The sequence below is a fragment of the Amborella trichopoda genome, chromosome 11 (assembly GCF_054954075.1).
Source record: "Amborella trichopoda isolate Santa Cruz 75 chromosome 11, AtrichopodaSantaCruz75HAP2 v2.0, whole genome shotgun sequence".
In the NCBI taxonomy this organism is placed as follows: Eukaryota; Viridiplantae; Streptophyta; class Magnoliopsida; order Amborellales; family Amborellaceae; genus Amborella; species Amborella trichopoda.
Genome location: NC_142346.1, coordinates 17648519 through 17667169, shown reverse-complemented (window position 1 = coordinate 17667169; position 18651 = coordinate 17648519). Strand labels below are relative to the sequence as shown.

Here is an 18651-nt window from a genome sequence, read left to right as displayed (position 1 = left end):
ATGAGTCTGGTTTTATAATTTAAAAATTAAGATTTTGAAAATTTGTCTATTTTATTTTATTTTTCAATATTTTATACTTTCTTATTATATATTTAAAATATAAAATTAGTTTAATTTTTTTTTATATTTTGAACAAAATAATTTTTAAAGATTTTGAATCATATTAAATACAGTAAGAGTGAGGATCAAAGAGTCTTGGTGAAGGATGATGAGGTCAACAAAAGGTGGAGAGTTTATTTTTAAAAAATTTATTAAATGACGAATATAATGGGAATATAGCGGTAGACGGAACTATTGGTACAAATGAGGGCGGAGCTAATAAATACATTTGTAGGATTAAAATGCCAGAAGTGAAAGAAGCTTTGAAAATGATGAAGATATAAATGGCTTTAGGGCCAGATGATAACCCTATAGATGTTTGGAAGTGCATGGAGGAGATTGACATTGACTGGCTGATGAAGTTGTTTAATAAGTTGTTGAGAACAAAAAAATATCAGATGAAAGGAGAAAAAATGTTGTGGTACCTATTTATAAGAACAAATGAGACATACATAATTGTGCGCACTATCAAGGGATCAAGCTTATGTGTCATACTATGAAGCTTTGAGAGAGTGATTGAGCAACGACAAAGCATGAAACGAGTGTATCTAAAAACTAATTTAGTTTTATGTCAGGAAGGTCAACAACTGTGGCTATTTTCCTACTTAGAAAATTGATTGAGAAATTTAAGACGAAGGGAAAAGATCTCGAGATTTGATTTGGCAAGTGTTAGAAAAAAAGAAGTCTCCAGATAGTTCATCGACTTAGTGAGATATGTATGATGGAGTGCTAACTAGTTTACAAACAATTAGTGGAGAGACGAGTAAGTTTTCAATAATAATAGGTCTCCATCAAGGGTCAGCATTGAACCCATACCTCTTTGACTTAGTTATGAATGACTAACTAGGCACCTACAATATGAGGTATGTGGTGCATGTTGTTTACAGATGACATAGTTTTGATCGATGACACCTGAAACCATGTCAACATAAAGTTAGAACTTTGGAGGGATATTCTAGAATTCAAAGGTTTTAAACTTAGCCGGACTAAGACAAAGTACATAAAATACAAGTTTAGTAATAATAGGAGTAGAGACGAGGAAGTAATTAAGATTGACGGCCAGAAAGTACAAAAAAGACCGCACTTTCGATATCCTAGGTCGATAATCCAATAAAAATGGAGAGATTGAGGAATATGTCGCACACAAAATTACAACTGGATGGGCGAAGTAGAGATATGCAACTGAAATTTTATGTGATCGCTGCATACTAATGAAGTTGAAAGGCAAATTCTATAGGACAATTATGAGACCAGCTTTGCTCTATGGGGCGGAATGTTGGACGGACAAAAAACAATATACCAAAATGAAAATATTGAAAATGGATGGGTTAGATAATGTGTTGCAAGATGTACTATTTTTGAGACTTAAAATATTTTTTTCTTTAATATTCATACATATCGATGTCGAGATGGTTAATTAGAGGGTTCTCCAACTTCAAAACAGATTCTTACAACGGATTTTTTAGATGCACCTTAATTCTACATTTCAAGGTTGCAACCTTATATAAAAGTTTTTCTTTCCGTATTGTCCTAGTTTTCTATTACTGAGATAGCGTTAGTAGACAAGATATAAATCGGCCATCTATAAATGAATAGTCCAATACGTTAATATAAATTTTTTGATTGCTCGTTAAAACTTGGAAGTGGAAGTCCATGTTGTGTAAAAAATATGCCGTTATTCGATGTTCTTCAAATTCTATTACTATCTTGTCGCCTTCGTCCAAAATAATGCAGCATAAGATACATTTTACAAGCTAAAGATGAACAAACATCCTCAATATAAGAAATGAGATTCATTTGCTTGTTTAGGATGGTTCAATAATGACATATAAATACTTAGTTCTGATGGACCTTTTTTTGTGAAATTTTCTAAAATTTATAAGAGATGACGTCCTACCAACGCGTGCACATACATGATACTATGGATTTTAAAAACACCGGGTCAGTACGGATTTTCTCAGTCCGATCTAAAAATCGGTCACCCTCAATATGCAAGAAGTCATCTTGATCTAGAAGAGAACCGACAATTTGGTACTATAAAATTGTATTTTGCTATTTTCACTATTTTTTTCGTACAATGAAAGGGAGATCCGGGCAGCCGGATCGATTTTTGCGATGCCGGATCGCGGTCATCAATGTGTTTTTCAAATTACTCCGCATATCTCACACCAAAAGTAAATAGGTGGACAGGAGGCCCGATGCGCGAAGAAAGAATAGAGTGGGGAATATGTGATATGGGGCGGGGACAATGCACATGTGTGTATGAAATACGAAAGGAGGTTCGGTCCTGTTGGTGTCTAGGCGCGGAGGTGGCGGCTGCGGCTGTGATTTATATAAAATGGAGTTGTGATTAGAGAGAGAAAATGGGGCAGGCAGCTAGGCATACATAATAGGAAGAAGAAGAAGAGGCGAGGCAGTACGTAGAGAGAGGTCTCTTCCTCTCTCTCTGTCCAACTTGCGGCCATGGCATGGCATGATGGACGAGCACCACGAAGCCAGCCGGCCGCCCCGTCCCACGCGCTCCTGTGCCAATAAAAACCTAAAATCACCCACCTGCCGCCATTTCATTTCATTTTATTTCATTTATAGTGAGAGAGAGATTCTTCAATTTTTCCAATCCTCTTCAATCAGTCTCAGTTGATTTTGAGAGAGAGACCATGGGAGGCTGCCAGTCGTCGAGCTGCTTCACTATAACCCACCCTTCGGACGAGGATGATAGAGAAAAGGAAAAGGAGAAGGAGGTGGAGCGCCAGGAGATTGAGGATGCCCCCCTTCGATATTCGGAGGTCGGGGGTATCCCAGCTTTTGCTGAGTTTTCTCTCTCTGATTTGAGGGCTGCAGCCAGCAATTTCTCTCCGGAATTCATTGTGTCCGAAGGTGGCGAGAAGGCCCCGAACCTGGTGTACAAGGGCCGCCTCCCCGACAAGCGATGGATTGCAATCAAGAAGTTCACCAGAATGGCTTGGCCTGATGCCAAACAGTTTGCAGTTACAGACACTTCCTCTAACATTTCAACAACTCTCTCTCTCTCTCTCTCTCCTCCCTTTGTTTTCCTTCTTAAGTTTTGTGGGGATTAATATCTCTAAAAATTGTAGGATGAAGCTTGGGGAGTGGGAAAATTGCGGCATCCGAGGCTTGCAAATCTTATTGGGTATTGTTGTGATGGGGATGAGAGGCTTCTGGTTGCTGAGTACATGCCCAATGAGACACTAGCCAGGCATCTCTTTCACTGTGAGTTGATCTCTCCACCGCTGATTTTGCATGAGTTATGTATGCCCCCCCCTCATTTCTTTGAGTTGATCCCTCCTGCCCTGAATTTTGAACCCCCTTCCTCTTTCTTATATTTCTGTATATGTTTATTCAAATTAGCATGGCCATTATTTAAGCTGAGCTTCCTATTCGAAGTATGTGCCAATCTCGTTGCACTGAAAATAGAATAGAGGAGGTGCGCAGGATAGTAGTGGCTTAGTTGAGGGTCAACTTTTGCGTTTTGAAGTTAATGGAGGCTAGTATCAGCGTATGATTGTTAGAATTATCTAAACCTTATAGTTTCGAGCTGCCTAATTTGGATATAGATTGTGCTCTAGTTCGGTTGTTTAGAGAAATTCTTCAATCAGTTGTTTGGGACCCTGTACTGCTTATGTTGGTTATCAAACGTGATCAGATGTGTGGCTTGTTTCCCCAGTTTGGTTTGATTCAACTCAGTTTATTTTCCCAATTTGTTACGGATGTAGACGGGTCACATTGCCTTTGTGAAAGGAGTTATCATCAGAAATCTACATAGTGGTTTTTGCAATATGAAGATTCTATCATTGCATTCGTAAAAAGAGGTGTTTCACCCATCTATCTCTGTAGCCAACGAAGAGCTGCGGTAGTCTGGAGCCCTTAGCCTTTTTGAATTGAATTCTAATTCCAGGTGCCATATATCTAAGAACAAGATTTCCATTTGATCACTGCTTTAGTCTTTAGATGGTTTGAACTTTAACATGTTTTACCTTTTTCAATCTCTTTTTGTAAGATATGACTTCAAGCTTAGAGCATATAGAGGTTGTGGGATTAGGTGAGTCATGCTGAATTAAGATATTGTTTTCTTCTCCTAGTTTAGCTACACTTTTCACCAAAGTTCCCTTTCGTGTGAAGTGTAATTTGTAAATGTTCAATGGTCCTTTCTGTATTAAAAACTATCGGCCCTATTGGCTGGTACCCCAATGGAATCATGACTTGTCTAATGACTCTTGTATTTTTAAAAGCCAGTATTAAACGTTTGAAATGATGCACATTCTATTTATAAAGCTTGAAGGCCCTGTCATTGGTTCTGTTACCTATTGGTTCTCAACCTTCAAATTACATCACTACTATAAAAGGATAGCACACCGGTTTTCAAATTAATGAAATGAGAAATTCCTAAATCACAAATATGAGATATAAAGAGAATGAAATCCATCACTTCCTGAGGTGGAGGCTTTGGCTATCTGCCTGACCACTATTTGTGGTTTTGACAATAAATTCTCCACCTGTATAAAATTATGTGGTGCATGACAATCCATTGCATCTAGGCTTGCAGCCATCACAATCATGCCTATATTCCTGCCTCATCAATGGCTGTCTCTGGGTCAAGCTCTGGCATTTCATCGCATGTTTGCTTCACATACAAGGGAATTCTTTGTTGATCATGCTGCCTTTCTATAGCATTTGGCACTTGTTCTCTAAGAACTCATTCAATACGTCTTTATAAGAATCAAAGTTTACCATACCTTCTTGGGAAACTGCATGTCCTAGATGTGTTTTAGGAATTTCTTTTGTATTGGGGCCTCCACTACACTCATGGATTTACTGCTTCAAAGTCATGACATTAGTTGCACTAACCAGCTAGTCTTAACTTTTTAAGGTGGATTATTGTTCAAAATTGTCCTATGAAGAGGATCTTGCACTGTGAGCAGAGACATTGCGTTTTGAACTGGAAGGTAGGACTGGCTCCATACATGATTTCCAATTTAGGTAATTGGAGTCATCTTGCCTCTACATTTCCCAACATCAGCGTTGTGTCCTCCATGAAGATTTGCTCAAAAGTCTCTCCCTCTAAATAAATTGGTCCCTCCAAGTCTCTATTGAGATGAGTATTTTTTTTTATATGATGTGAATTAATTATTTGCTTTGCCTGATTGTAGTCTTGGTTGATGAGCCCTACATATCTCGTTAGATTCTCGTAACTGGCAAAACGTAATCTTACTTCGTTGATCTTGCATGCAACATGAATGTGGCTTCTGTTGATCAAGTGCTCCTCCACAGCACAAAATTTTACTCTTCTATGACGATTTCATTTTACGTTGTCACAAGTTTGGCAGCTCTTGATTGTTTATCTCAAAAGCACTTCCTTGGAATGATTTCTTGCAAGATTCATATGCCATTCTTGAACAACAACGGAAATTCAAAGAGAAGGACAAATTCTAGTGCCCAAAGATGAGACATGGATATATCATTAACAAACGATTCATACTCACAAGCCCGCAGATTTGCATCTCCCTATCTTAAGACTTGTTGGTCTTTCTTCAATACTATTTATATTCCCAAGTATATATTTAAGTTTTTCAATGGCAACCATAACAGCAATCAATAATTAAGTATTATATGTTGATTCTGACAAGAGAGTTGATATTATACAGTTTGATGGGGCATATTTCCTATAAGTTGGATGTCCTTATCACAGGCCCTAGAAATCCTCTGTTATTATTGTATTCCGACATGCTTTTATCTTCCATAGGTCCATTTTATTTGTAGTTCACCTTAACTTGATACCCCATGAACACTGCCATGTGCCGGACCTGTAAATCTTTTGGGTCTAGGATTTATATAATCATGCTTCTGATGACTTCTGTGCCAGTTATCCAATCCGTGATGCAAGGAAGGCTCTGAATTACTTTTTGATATCCATGGTGAGCTAGGCCTTTTGGAAGCCTAAGCAAACCCCGCTATGAAACAGTTTAAACTTCAATTTTTACTGCATTTGTTTTGGTTTTTCATTGTTGATAAATGAGTCCATCTGATTGCAGTAATAATAGCATTCAACTGCTTAGTTCATGGCCGTCGTCCATTGGTCTATTCCAGATTAGATATCTTGCTACACACTTTAATGTGTTCTGCAGTTCCATGAAATGTCCGTGATTCACCAACCCCGTTCTCAAGCTTTCGTGTCTTTCTGTGCAATTTGAATAAACCAAGATACCTCTTACCGGCACAGCACCTGCTGTTAACAACTGCATTTTTTGAGCTAGGTTGGTACCATAGTTCTTAATCCTGGTGCCTGGCGGGTCCACCCATGTTTTGTCCTGTTGACCTGGCCATGTCAACTTTCAATAAAACCCAAAGCTGGTGGAATGGTTTGGCCACTTTACAAGCTCCTTTAGAACATCAGTTAATTTAACAAATTGTTTAAAACATTAAATAGATGTCATGTTCATTTCAGTTTTTTTTTTTTTAATCTTTGTTTTGTTTATTTTTATTATAACGTATGTGAATCAAATTTAGGGAAATTTATCAATTTTCCATAAGAGATGAACTATTTAACATTATGCCCATTCGCAATTATTCCAACTCATGATCAGAGCCTTTTGATGGTTATTTGCAATTAGATAAAAAGATATGGATAGAATGTTAAATAGTTCATCTCTTATAGGTATTTGGATAAAAATTTCTGTAAATTTTATAATCTAAAATTATTTTATAATTTTAGAAATTCCCTTTTTTACCTGCCTGGTTACCCACCATTACGTAGGTCGATCCAACCCAGTGTTCACTACTTTTGGTATTGGATTTAGGTCTTTGAATTACACAGTTTTCAACAAGCCGAGGCAAACTGAGCTTGGGCATGTTTAAGCTTGGCTTGTATGGGTGGAGGTCCAGCTTGAGCTTGGGTTGAACCACCTAGCATGAGCTTGGCTTGATTAAGGGAAGCTATGCTTGGCCTCATCTTGACTTGTTTACATAACAAAGCCGATAAACAGGTAGAGTCAATCCATAAACAAGCTAAACTCATGCCAATAACATAATATCTATATTATGTTATATAATATCTTAAATTGAGTTTTCTATTTGGCGGAAGGTCAAGGTAATCTAGGATATATTGTATAAATAATATATGAAACATAATTAAGCCAACCTTGTCTCATCTTGAGCTTGGCTTGTACAACCCTATTGAACTATTGCCCATTCTAGATCTTTGTGAGAGATCAGCATTTTGTTTTGACCCTTGAAGGAGGCAATCCTCATGTGCATATGTTTTTTACCCATCTTCTACCTTTTGATGCCAGTTTTGATTGATTGTGACAACATTTTTGTGCATAGAACATCTAATATTTTTAGTTTAATGAACATTGTCTTACAATTTTTTTGTGTGCAATTTTAGTGGGCTAGTCAAACTTAAACATACATGACTTTGTACTAGGAATTAAATGTTCAGTCAGAAGTAACATTAAAAGAATGAAGATCACCTAACACTCATCCACTATGTAGCGAGAGCCATGTAAGCCCACAATAGAACATCTCAATAACTAGCAAATGTTAATCTCCCATTACCGATCACATCTTACATAGCTCACAAGAAAATTCACAACTCAAAGGGCATAAACTAGCAAAACTGAAAAGTAGACAACAAATTATGATGAACGAACTCAAATATGAGGTTGAACGAACTCAAATATGAGGTTGAGCTTCAGCATCACTAGCAATGTTGCGTGCACATCCAGGACCAGCATCAAATGCATCAGAATCTGATGATGATAGCAAGCCATCATCGTCAGAATCATCCTCCTCATATGCATCTTCTTCCCTTGTCTTTTCTAAGTCCACCACCTCACTCTTACTCCTATTGACATCTTCCCCTTGCCCTTTGCCTTCTCCTGCCCCTTCCTCTTCCCATTCCCCTTTCCCTGAGTTCAAGAACTAGTAGTCCTCATAGGGCTTGATGCCAAGCCACCTCATATACTTGGGTCCATGTCATGATCTCTCCTGCGAATACAGGTTCATTGCCAGCATCCTCCTCGACCAACCACTTTCCCAATTCATCCATATCTTTCATGATGATGGGGTCCATTATTTGATTCCACTCTGAACGACATTCTTTTAGATTTTATATAACAGGATATAGATATTATGTTATTGGCAAGATTGGTCCATCACTTTGGCTCAACCTTATTCTCTTCTTTTTATGTGTTTCTTTCCTAATGCATCAGGGTACTTTTAGATTTTATAGTACTTCAAAAAATGTCGTACAAGTTGGGTTGGTAGGAGATGAGGACAAATGGTGAATTTACCATCTCGAATGTGCTGAAATTGGGGTCGCCTGCTAACGATGTACAAGTCAAGTTTAAAATCCGTTGAGCCATCCTCTGCAAGTGAAGGGCACTTTGTCCATGGCTGGCTCACCATGATGCGAGTGTACTTTAAAAGTAAGTAGGGTGCATATATATGAGTAATTCAGAAATCAAGTTAAAACTTTGAGTAAGAAATACAAACTTAAATAGCAAATACATCTTCAATTTAAATGGATATATTTTTGTTCTTTGCCTTCTTGTGATGTCCGTCCCGAGTGTCCTCATGGTCCATGGAGTACAGATGCAAGTCAAGTTCCAGACACTTTGTCTTGGACATTTGAGTCAGGGTTGAGCTGTATATTGCACTTGTTAATTGCTTGCATGAAACAACCTTTAGACTCAATCTCAGAATCGGTATGGTAATGAGCAGGGTTGAGATAGTACCTTGCTAAGAGTAAGGGCATTTATAGCTGTGAATCCCATTTTTCATCTACAATTTCTAAAATAAGGGCATATCGACTCTCATCATTCTTCAAGTTCTTGATTTTTTTCTTTTTCAACCCAATGCCTTGTAAATATGCCTCATTGTTGGCTCTTTTTTGCTATCCACAAGGCGCAATACTTTTACAACGGGCTCAAAAAGGTTGATGCAATACTTAACCCCATTCCAAAACCGGGGTGTCAAAATAATGTCACACACCTTTTTCCCCTTTCCATCCTTAGATCACTTGCTTTTTCTGACTTAAAGAGACAAACATGTTTCTAACCCCGTCTCTTTGTTCATTAAGAGAATACAAAGACAAAAGTGGAATTTGTGAGGGTATTTGTATTTAAATAGTGATAAAAGCTCATATCTAAACAGGCTGTATCATACGTCCAAAAAGTTGTTAATGGATGAAAAATTTGAATTTACTTTTTCTGTTCAACTTCAAATAGGTTCTTTAAGGTAATACAGCTGGGTGATGCTATTCTGTCCCACGTGTTTTCTTCTTCTCTGTTTTAACATTCATACAAAAGAAAACATGCAAGGTTTTTGTTTTATAAGAGTAAATATTTGGCATTCACATTATAATTAGAGTATAGCTCTTTCTTTCTTTCCTCTGCTGCTTTTCATTTTTGTATAGCTTGCCTCTATGATTGAGAAATGGCTTGCCAGTTTCCATAGATATTGACTGGTTATATGCATGAGAGGCGCATGAGTTCTATTTCCTTACTGTTTTTCTCTATAGGGGAAAAGCAAACAATTGAGTGGGCTATGCGGCTAAGAGTTGCCCTTTATATATCTGAAGCTTTAGAGTACTGTAGTAATGAAGGAAGGCCCCTGTATCATGACTTGAATGCTTATAGGGTTCTCTTTGACCAGGTAAGGCTCTACCGAGTTGCATCAGACTATTCTTTATGTGGTTTTGTTTTCTATACCTGTTTTAATTGTTCATTTTATTTACTTTTTTGTTGACAATGTAAGAAATCAACATAATCTCTTTGGGTTTGAGAAATTTAAGTCAAGTTTTTTAGGTTTTTGTTTACATTCATAGGAACCAACTTTTTTCTTATTCTGTATCTTCCAATACCTATGTCATGGATCACTAATTTTAGAGAGTAGCACTATTCTTTTTGTTTATTCATGATTAAAAGTACAGATGATCTTTATCTGAATATTTTTTCAAGTTTTTTTTTTGTGGATGATGTATTTAATTTTTGTCTTGCTGTTTCTGAAATGGGATTGAGTGAGTTCATTTATTAGTTGTGAGTTCTGACTAGAAATACGTGTCTACATGGACTTTCTCTTTATAATATGAGGTGCTCTGTTGGGTTTATTGTTAAGTTAGTTTGAATGCTAGGAATTCATCAGTTTGTTGATGATATGGGTGTATGGCTTTTGCCGAACCAAGATTCTCATGTTTTTAATACACAAGCAGACTTGGTATGTTTTCCCATTAGTAGTTCTTTTGTGGATATTAGATTTCCATTATTTTCAGGCATGGCATTTCAGTAATAGGTTCTGGAGTGTTCACTTTTTCGTAGTGTTTTAGGTCTTCTAATTCTCTTTTTCACTCTATTTTTCATTTCCCAAATCTCACTTTGCTTTGGAGGTACATCTGTGCGAATTATGAACTTATAGAAATTAGATACTGGAAAGTTGTTGGAGATACTTGTATGTATAGGAGAAATCTTATACCTAATCATATAATGTGAAGCAATTTATGGTATGCCTCATCTAGCAAGTAGTACATAGTCTGCTCTTTGAATAAACTTGTATCCATTTATCATAATACCTAGCAATTTAGAATATGAATCTTGTTTTGATAAATCTTGGAAAAGGTTCCTTGATTGGCCTTGGTGATGATAAATCTTGTTAGAGAAGTAGGTAACAAGTTTGTGATTCCAAACTATTTGAAAAAAATAAACAAAGAAAAAAAAACGTTTGTGATTTCAGACTGTTGTTCTTCATGCATCTTATCTTATGCTACCACTTTGCTTGGGCCAGTTGAAGAGAAGTCCATGAATTGAGAGTATGGAGAGTAAGCTAGCCTCATGGAAAGGTAATCTCTTTTTGTTTGGAGGCAGTATTGCCCTCATTAGGGCAAACCTTGGCCTTTATACCTGTTTTTTTCATGGAGGGTGTGTAGAATGGTGGAGATGGTGTGAGTAACCATATCATGTTGGAGTGGGTGGCGACTCTAGTATGCTTTCTGACTAGTGTTTCAAAAAGCGGACCGCCCTGAGCTTGGGTGGCCACCTAGGCAGTCCAGGGAGCCTGGGCACATCGCCCAGGCCTAGGTGCCAAAAATAGGCGGTATGGGCATTTTTTGTCATTTTTTTTTTATACTAAGGGGCAAAATATGTGGGTTTTAGGTTCATTGAAACCTAAAACTCATTAGAGCCTATTTTAGAGAGAGAAAGCCCCAAAATACTAGTTTTGGTGATTTTTTCAGGATGGAAGGGTTTCTTAAAATTATGAGAAATTGATCAGAACATCACCCATTGATATTAGATTTAATTTTTGATGTTTTATAAATATATTGGGGGGTTTTTTAGAAGATTTCGAGTCCTTCGAAGCATCTTTTGGGTGAAAGTTTGGAGATTGAGGCATTGAGCAATCAAACTCAAAGTAAGTTATTTTTTTTTATTGCTTGTATAAGTTGTATCAATGTTAAAAAAAGCGGATCGCCCAGCGCCTAGGTGGTCCAGAGGGCCTGGGCACATTGCTTAGGCCTAGGCAGTCAAACTGGGCGGCAGTCCCTGGGCGGCTGCTGCCTAGGCAGTACGAAATCTGCATAGGTGGGCGCCCAGAGGCCGCCTAGGGCCTCCGCCCGCTAGGGGCGGAATTTGTTTTTGTTTTTTTTCATTCTATTGTGTTTTTTTGAAACATAAAGGCTTTTAAGGATGAGTTTTAGGTTCATTTGAAACCTAAACCCACAAGAAGCCATTTTAGAGAGAAAAAAACTTCAAAGAAACTAAATTTTGTGATTTTCATTGGATCGAAGTGTTTCTCAAAGTTACAAAAAACGGATCCAAACATCACTCAGGTAGATTAGATTTAGTTTTGGAGTTTTATAATCCTATTACAAGGTGTTTTTGATTATTTTAGCACCTGAAAACAACCCAGAGGTGGGTAATCCAGGTTGGAAGTATGGTTATAACCCGAATCCAAATGACAAAAATCATCTTAAATATAATTATTGTGGAAAGGATACTAATAGGGGCATTTACCTACTTAAAAAACACCTTGTCGGTATTAAGGAGGATGTTGCCCTGTGTAAAAATGTTCCTGAGGCTATCAGGGAGGAGATTATACAATATTTGAATTCAAGAAAACACAAAAAAGATAGAAAAGGGTAGAAAATCCAAGACTCCTAGGGCTTCATCGGCACATACTAGTAAGAGGGAGGGTAGAAGAAGAGGAGGAAGATGCAGATTAGAAGAAACAGAGGAGGACGAGCGTTATATTGAAGAGGGAGATGACTCTGATGATGATGGCCTCAAATCTGATTCATATGATAAGGCTTACCCTATTCCTTGTGATGATGATGATGACTGAAGACACTTGGTGTTGAGTGTTGAGTGTTGATTGTTGACTATTGTGTTCTAGACTTTAGTTTGTATACTTTCTGAATTTCTGTATATTTTCTTTTTCATATTTTTAGTTTCTACTTTCTAGTTTCTAGTTTTACTAACTTTTGTGTGTACAGTCTATAGTGTATCAGACTATCAGTGTATGCTTGTATGGTTTTACTGTTTTAGGCTTTTGGCATTGTATGAAAATATGGATTATGGTATTATGGATGATCAAAATTCTCTTCTCGACTTCTATCTTTTTTTTTTCAACTGGGATATGGTCTTATGGATTATCAAGATTCTTATGAATTATTGGAATCAAATTATCTTTTTTTTTTCTTTTCAACTGGGCCGCCCAGGTTCTGGGCGCCCGCCTAGGCGTTGGGCGGCCTAGACCCCCATGGCCGCCTGGGTGCCTCCTAGCGCTTTTTGAAACTATGAGTTGTATTATTTTGAGATGTCTTCTTCTGGATCTAATAGGAGTGGTGATTCCGGTTGGAAATATGGCTACAACCCAGATCCTAATGATAAAAATTGCATTAGGTGCAAGTTTTGTAAGAAGGATACAAAAGGGGGCATAAATCTGTTCAAGAAACATCTTGCCGGTATCAAGGGGGATGTTGCTCCATGTAAAAAGACTCTTAATGCTGTTAAAGAGGAAATAACCAATTTTTGAGTTTGGTAAAAATGAAAAAGATGAGAAATTTGTCTCCATAGCAGAGATTAGGTCTGGGGTTCGGGTCAGTTATGATGATGATGATAAAGATGAGGATGGGAAAGGATGTCAAGAGGAAGAACAATCCGTTATTAGGGGAAAGGGAAAGGGAGTTGTAACTGCTTCTGGTTGAGGTTGCAGTCTGACCCTGAGGTTGCAGGAGAGAAACAAAGAAACAAACCACTATTGAAAATGAAATGAAGAAGGAAGAGAGAGATAGAGCTGCTTTTTTTATTGCTACATGGTTTTATGAGGTGAGCATTCCTTTCAATATCGCTCGCCTAAGCAGCTTCTATGCCTTGATAGAGGCAATTGGCCAATTTTGGTCTGGGATGAAACCCCCCACCCCATATGAGCTTTCAGAGCCTCTTTTGAAAAAAGCAGTGAGTGTCACGAAGGATGCTGTAGAAGTTATGATGGATGCATGGGCTTAGTATGGAGTTTCTATTATGACTAATGCTTAGAGTGATAGGAAGAGAAGAAGTCAAATGAATTTGCTTGTGAATTGTCCTTTAGGGGTTTTTTTTTTTTAGGTCTATTGATGCATTTGATTATACCCATGATGCCTATCACACATTCCAAGTTGTAGACAAGGAAATCAAAGAGGTTGGGGAGCATCTTGTTGTATAGGTTGTCACAGACAATGCTGCTCGTAATGTTGCTGTTGCTAATTTGTTGCGCATAACTTATTCTAGAATCTTTTGGACACCATGTGCAGCATATTGTATAGACCTCATGCTTGAGGCTCTTAGCGGTTTAACCGAGATATTAGTTGCAGTGAAGAAAGCAAAGTCAGTTACAAATTTCATTTATAGCCACTATCTCACCCTCAACATGATGGGTAGATATAAGAAGAAGAAAGAGATTGTGAGGCCTGGGGTCACGAGATCTACGACCTTGTACTTATGCCTAGATAACATACATTTGAGGTGAGTGTAGTTGAGGTAGATGTTTACCTCGGAGGACTGGAGAGCATGCAAGTGGTCCAAGGATCAGGTTGGGAAGAAGGTAAAAGACATTATCCTTTCTAAGGCTTTTTCGGCGAAGGGTGAATGACGCTCTTAAGGTATTTTTTCCTCTTGTCAAAGTCCTTCACATGGTTGATAATGACAAGGCTTCTATGGGCTACATATGAGGCTATGGAGAATTGCAAAAGAGAGATAGCCCAAAATTTTGATGATGATTGGAACCGCTGTAAGCTTGTTTGGGAGATTATTGATGAGAAGTGGGATAGGCAGCTACATCGGCCATTTCATGTAGCTGGTTATTATTTGAACCCACCTTTTTTATGTTGACAAGGATATACACACAAATGACGCAAGTATGCCTGGATTTAATAAGTGTGTAGATGTGCTAGTCTTTGATCCTGATATCCAGGATATTATATGTGCTGATGAGCTGATAAATTACAAATGCTTATTAAAGTCGTTTGGGAGTCCAATGGTGATGAGGCAAAGGACCAAAATTGATCCAAGTAGTAATAATATTCTTAAGTTCATCAAGTTCAAGTAATCAAGTTTCATTTTTAGAATTTTATTATATATTTATGATTTTATTCTATATCTTTGTAGCTAATTGGTGGAGCCAACATGGGTGTAGTTCTCCAAATTTACAAAAGTTAGCCATTCAGATGTTAAACCTAACTACTTCCTCATTCGGTTGTGAGCGCAATTGGAGTACTTTTGAAGGGGTAAGGGTAATTTGTATAATTGTATTAGTAATGCATGAACCATATATTTTAATTATTTAATATTTATATTAATTAGTTTCATTTGATTTTGTTAGATTCATACAAAGAAAAGGAACATGCTTGAATCAAAGAGGCCCAATGACCTAGTTTATATCAAGTATAATCGATTCTTGAAGGACTTGTTTGCTAAGAGAGATACGAGAGACCCCTTTAGATAAAAAAATATAGACAATGCTATGGAGTGGTTAGTTGATGATGATGAGGTTGAGGGGCATGAAAGATTGACATGGGACATGGTCATGGATGTTTCAAGGACATTAGCCGATCCTCCTAGGGCCATTAGATCTTCTGTACAGAGGACGAGGGTGGAGGAAGAGGAGGAAGAAGAGGTAGATTCTGAATAGGCGAAAGAGGACGACCAATATGTCGAGGAGGGTGACGACTCCGATGCATATGATGCAAATACAGCTGACCCTACTTTTTCTGATGATGAATGATGAATGATGAATAATGATTAAACTTTGGACATTGATTGAAGATTCTTTTGAGTTTTGAAGTATTACTCTCATGTTTGTTTTCTTCCTCTTGGTTGTGCATTGTGGATAATGGATTTGTAGTTCCACTGGTTTGGTATTTAGTAACTTTGATTTGGCAATTTGGTTGGTAAATTTTAAGTTTTAATTGGATTTGGACCGTCTTATGGTTATGCTTATGGAATGTGTGCTAATGTGTAATATACTTTTGAATTCTGATGTGCCCTAAATACCTAGTTCTTATATTTTATATAATATATGTATTGTTAGAGACTATAGAATCCTTTTTTGATTCAACTGGGCCGTTCAGGTTCTAGGCACCCGCCTAGGCGCTAGGCGGCCTAGACACCTCAGGCCACCTAGGACCCGGCTAGCGCTTTTTGAAACACTGTTCTTGACATTTCATGGCGTGGATGCAGGGTTTTAAAGAGGCAATCCTGAGCCTCTTTAGATTAGTTGTGGAATCTGATACCCAGGTTATAGTTGCTTCGATAATGTTTGGGGCATGGTGCAGGTGTGTCCATGCTATAAACAAACTTTACTGATTAGGAGGTGGAGTTTGTTTAATTATGACGGATTGAATAATCTTTGAGGTGGATGACTTTTGTAAAATTTATTTGATAAAATAAAAAAATTCTCATTTTGTTAAATTCATAGAACAGAGGTCCACATAATGGTGTACTCCTTGACTTGACTGCTTATTAGATTCGATAGAGAAACCAATCAAGAAAATGGAGATCTTCCAGTCAATTTTCTTGCAATGAGATCTTCCATGTTATTTGAGCATGGTTCACATGACTCTCATAGGAATGCCACAAACCTCTATATGGAATATGTAAAATATTGGGATTTGGTTAATGGTAGATGTTATTGTCTGCATTAATAGTGAGATGAATTCAAGAAGTCCATGACAAATATTGGGATTTGGTTAATTGGGATTCAACACCTTGCATGTTTGGTTATGGTGTTGACAATTCCAGCACCACGTGCCAGTTTTGGAACGCACTGCGGACCTACCCAACAAAATAGCTATGTTACAATTTATATGTGGAAGGGTGCAAACATAATTGGCCTTATGGATACAGAAAAATGGTGTACAAGTACTTAATTTCACATACCAATACCAAATAGCTTGAAAGGGATAGAAAGCCTTTCGAAGCTCATGGTGATGAGCCATGTGATCTTTCGTTCTTATTTTTGTGGGTTCTTACAAGAACTACTTGCTTAAATGTATGGCCTTTTATTTAATTCGCTTGCATGACAAACCTATGAGGATTTATCTTTGCATTTAATTTGGTCTAGTAAGGGTGAGGATTTTAAACTTTCCCATAGCCTATCTTAAGCCTGGGTAAAGGAGGTGGATTGCGTTAGGTTGGCAACTAATGTAAAACTTTGCCACATCTTCCTAAACCTATGTTATATATTCATGCTAGGGCGTTCCCCTTAAGCAACACGTTGCACCACGTCTTATTGAGGGTATGGCCCTTGATAAAGAAGAACAAATGGACATGATTCATGTAGCCGACCCCAAAAAATTAGGTTATGGTTTAGATGATGATGATGAATTCATGCTTCTTTAATACTCCTCAAGCTAAGGAATGAATATCAATCATTTTGTTATTGCATATGAATAGTTGAATTTGATCATCACCTAAGGCTTTGGTTAGAAACTGGTCTTGAAATTTGATAAATTAAGTCCTGATAGTTGTCTTTCGACATGCTTCTCAACAGAGAAACACTTTACTCGCGGATGTTCATGTGCTAGTGATAAATGGTTTCAGTCAATGTAAATTTGCTACTCTTCGCAATAGCCATGAGGCACTCCATCGAGATACGCTTGCTTCTGTTGTACCTATGATACCTTGATACTTCTAGTTGCTCAATGAAGTAAATCAACGACAGGATGAATGCAAACGAGATAGCATGCAAGAACTGGTTGTATGTGTACTTAGCAACTCCTCAAAATAAAAGGATCCTTTTGTTTCTTTTAAAAGACACTATTTCTCTTTATTTTATGTTATTAGGACCTATATGTCCTATTTTCAATTTGTATGGGCAGTTTTACCCTTTCTCTATTTTTATTAATTTAACACTAATTTGAGAGGTGTGTAAGGCCAATTTTGGTCTCTCATATCACCCTCCCTTCCTTTCCCTTCTTTTCTTTTCATCTCTCTCTCTCTTGCTCCTCTCTCCCCCCTCCCCCCTCCCCCCTTCTCTAACATGGTACCCCCTTCTCTAACATGGTATCAAAGCTTCGATCTTTTCTTCCCTCTTGGTTTTCTTTTTTGTTCTAACTATTTCTTCCCTTTTAATCTTCTCCCCTCTTGATTTTCTTTTCTACTTTAACAAAAAAAGTGTTACTTCCTAGGGTTGTTTCCTAGTTTATTTATTTAATTTTGTTTAAATTTGTTTTTCGCAGAAACCCATGTGGTTCTGCATTTGATGTGATGATATTGCTGTTTCATCATTTCTCTTTAAAGATTGAGGTTTGTGGGAAACCGTGGATGATTTACTACAGTTCTCTCTCAAAAAACCCTTAGTTTTGTTGTATGGATAGGTGCTGCCCCAGTCTACTCAAAGAGTGGTAGTGTGGAGATGGTCAGATTTGGACAAGGCGGTGTTGCCCTAGTTTGTTCAAGTGTGATGAATTGTCTATGCTTAGATTCGAATGATAAGTATTTCCCACTCTTTATTTTTTTTATTTTTATTTTTTTATTTATCTTTTCTGCTTCATAGAAAAAAATGTTCCGGGCATTCTACTAGGCTTGGTGTGAGTGATTGTATTAGGTTGACCTTAGTTGGCCCCTTTTATCGCTTATTTCATGTGCTCATGGGTAATGAAGTTGAACATGGAACCTTCAGTTTTCATGGACATGTGAGAATACAAATTACTTCAGTAAAATTAAATGAGCCCAATATTGTTGTATATGCTCAATCTGTTAAAGTATCCCTTGGTGCTAGGGGGTAATTGAAGTAGCTGACTGAGGACAAGCCTAGTGAGTCTGATAGTTGATATGTAGAGAGGATGAGAGATAATTACATAATCATGACTTGGTTGTGTTGTGGTATGGAACCTCTAATAAGTGCAAATGTGACATTTCTTGACGCACTAAAGAAATTTGAGACACTTTGAAAGAAACATACTCATTAGATAAGAACATCTCACGGGTCTATGAACTATTTGAAAAAATGTTTATCATAATAAGATAATAAGGAGTGCGATTGAGTATTATAGTGCCCTGCCCT

General features: G+C 37.4%; 1 protein-coding gene across 6 annotated transcripts in view; it reads left to right on the top strand.

Annotated features, from left to right (window-relative positions):
• Nucleotides 1-2529: 2529 nt before the first annotated feature.
• LOC18444898 (serine/threonine-protein kinase BSK1) overlaps nt 2530-18651 on the top strand; it is a 49514-nt gene continuing 33392 nt past the window's right edge. For 5 of the 6 annotated variants that reach the window (XR_016044609.1, XR_016044610.1, XM_011629000.3 and 2 more), the window contains exons 1-3: nt 2530-3086; nt 3195-3330; nt 9638-9771. Coding sequence is in view for 3 of the 6 variants with exons in the window: in XM_011629000.3 (XP_011627302.1) it covers nt 2757-3086; nt 3195-3330; nt 9638-9771 (600 nt within the window). In the remaining 3 variants the exon portion in view is untranslated. The remainder of the gene's footprint in view (nt 3087-3194; nt 3331-9637; nt 9772-18651) is intronic. The other variant, XM_088852122.1, reaches the window with a different exon arrangement.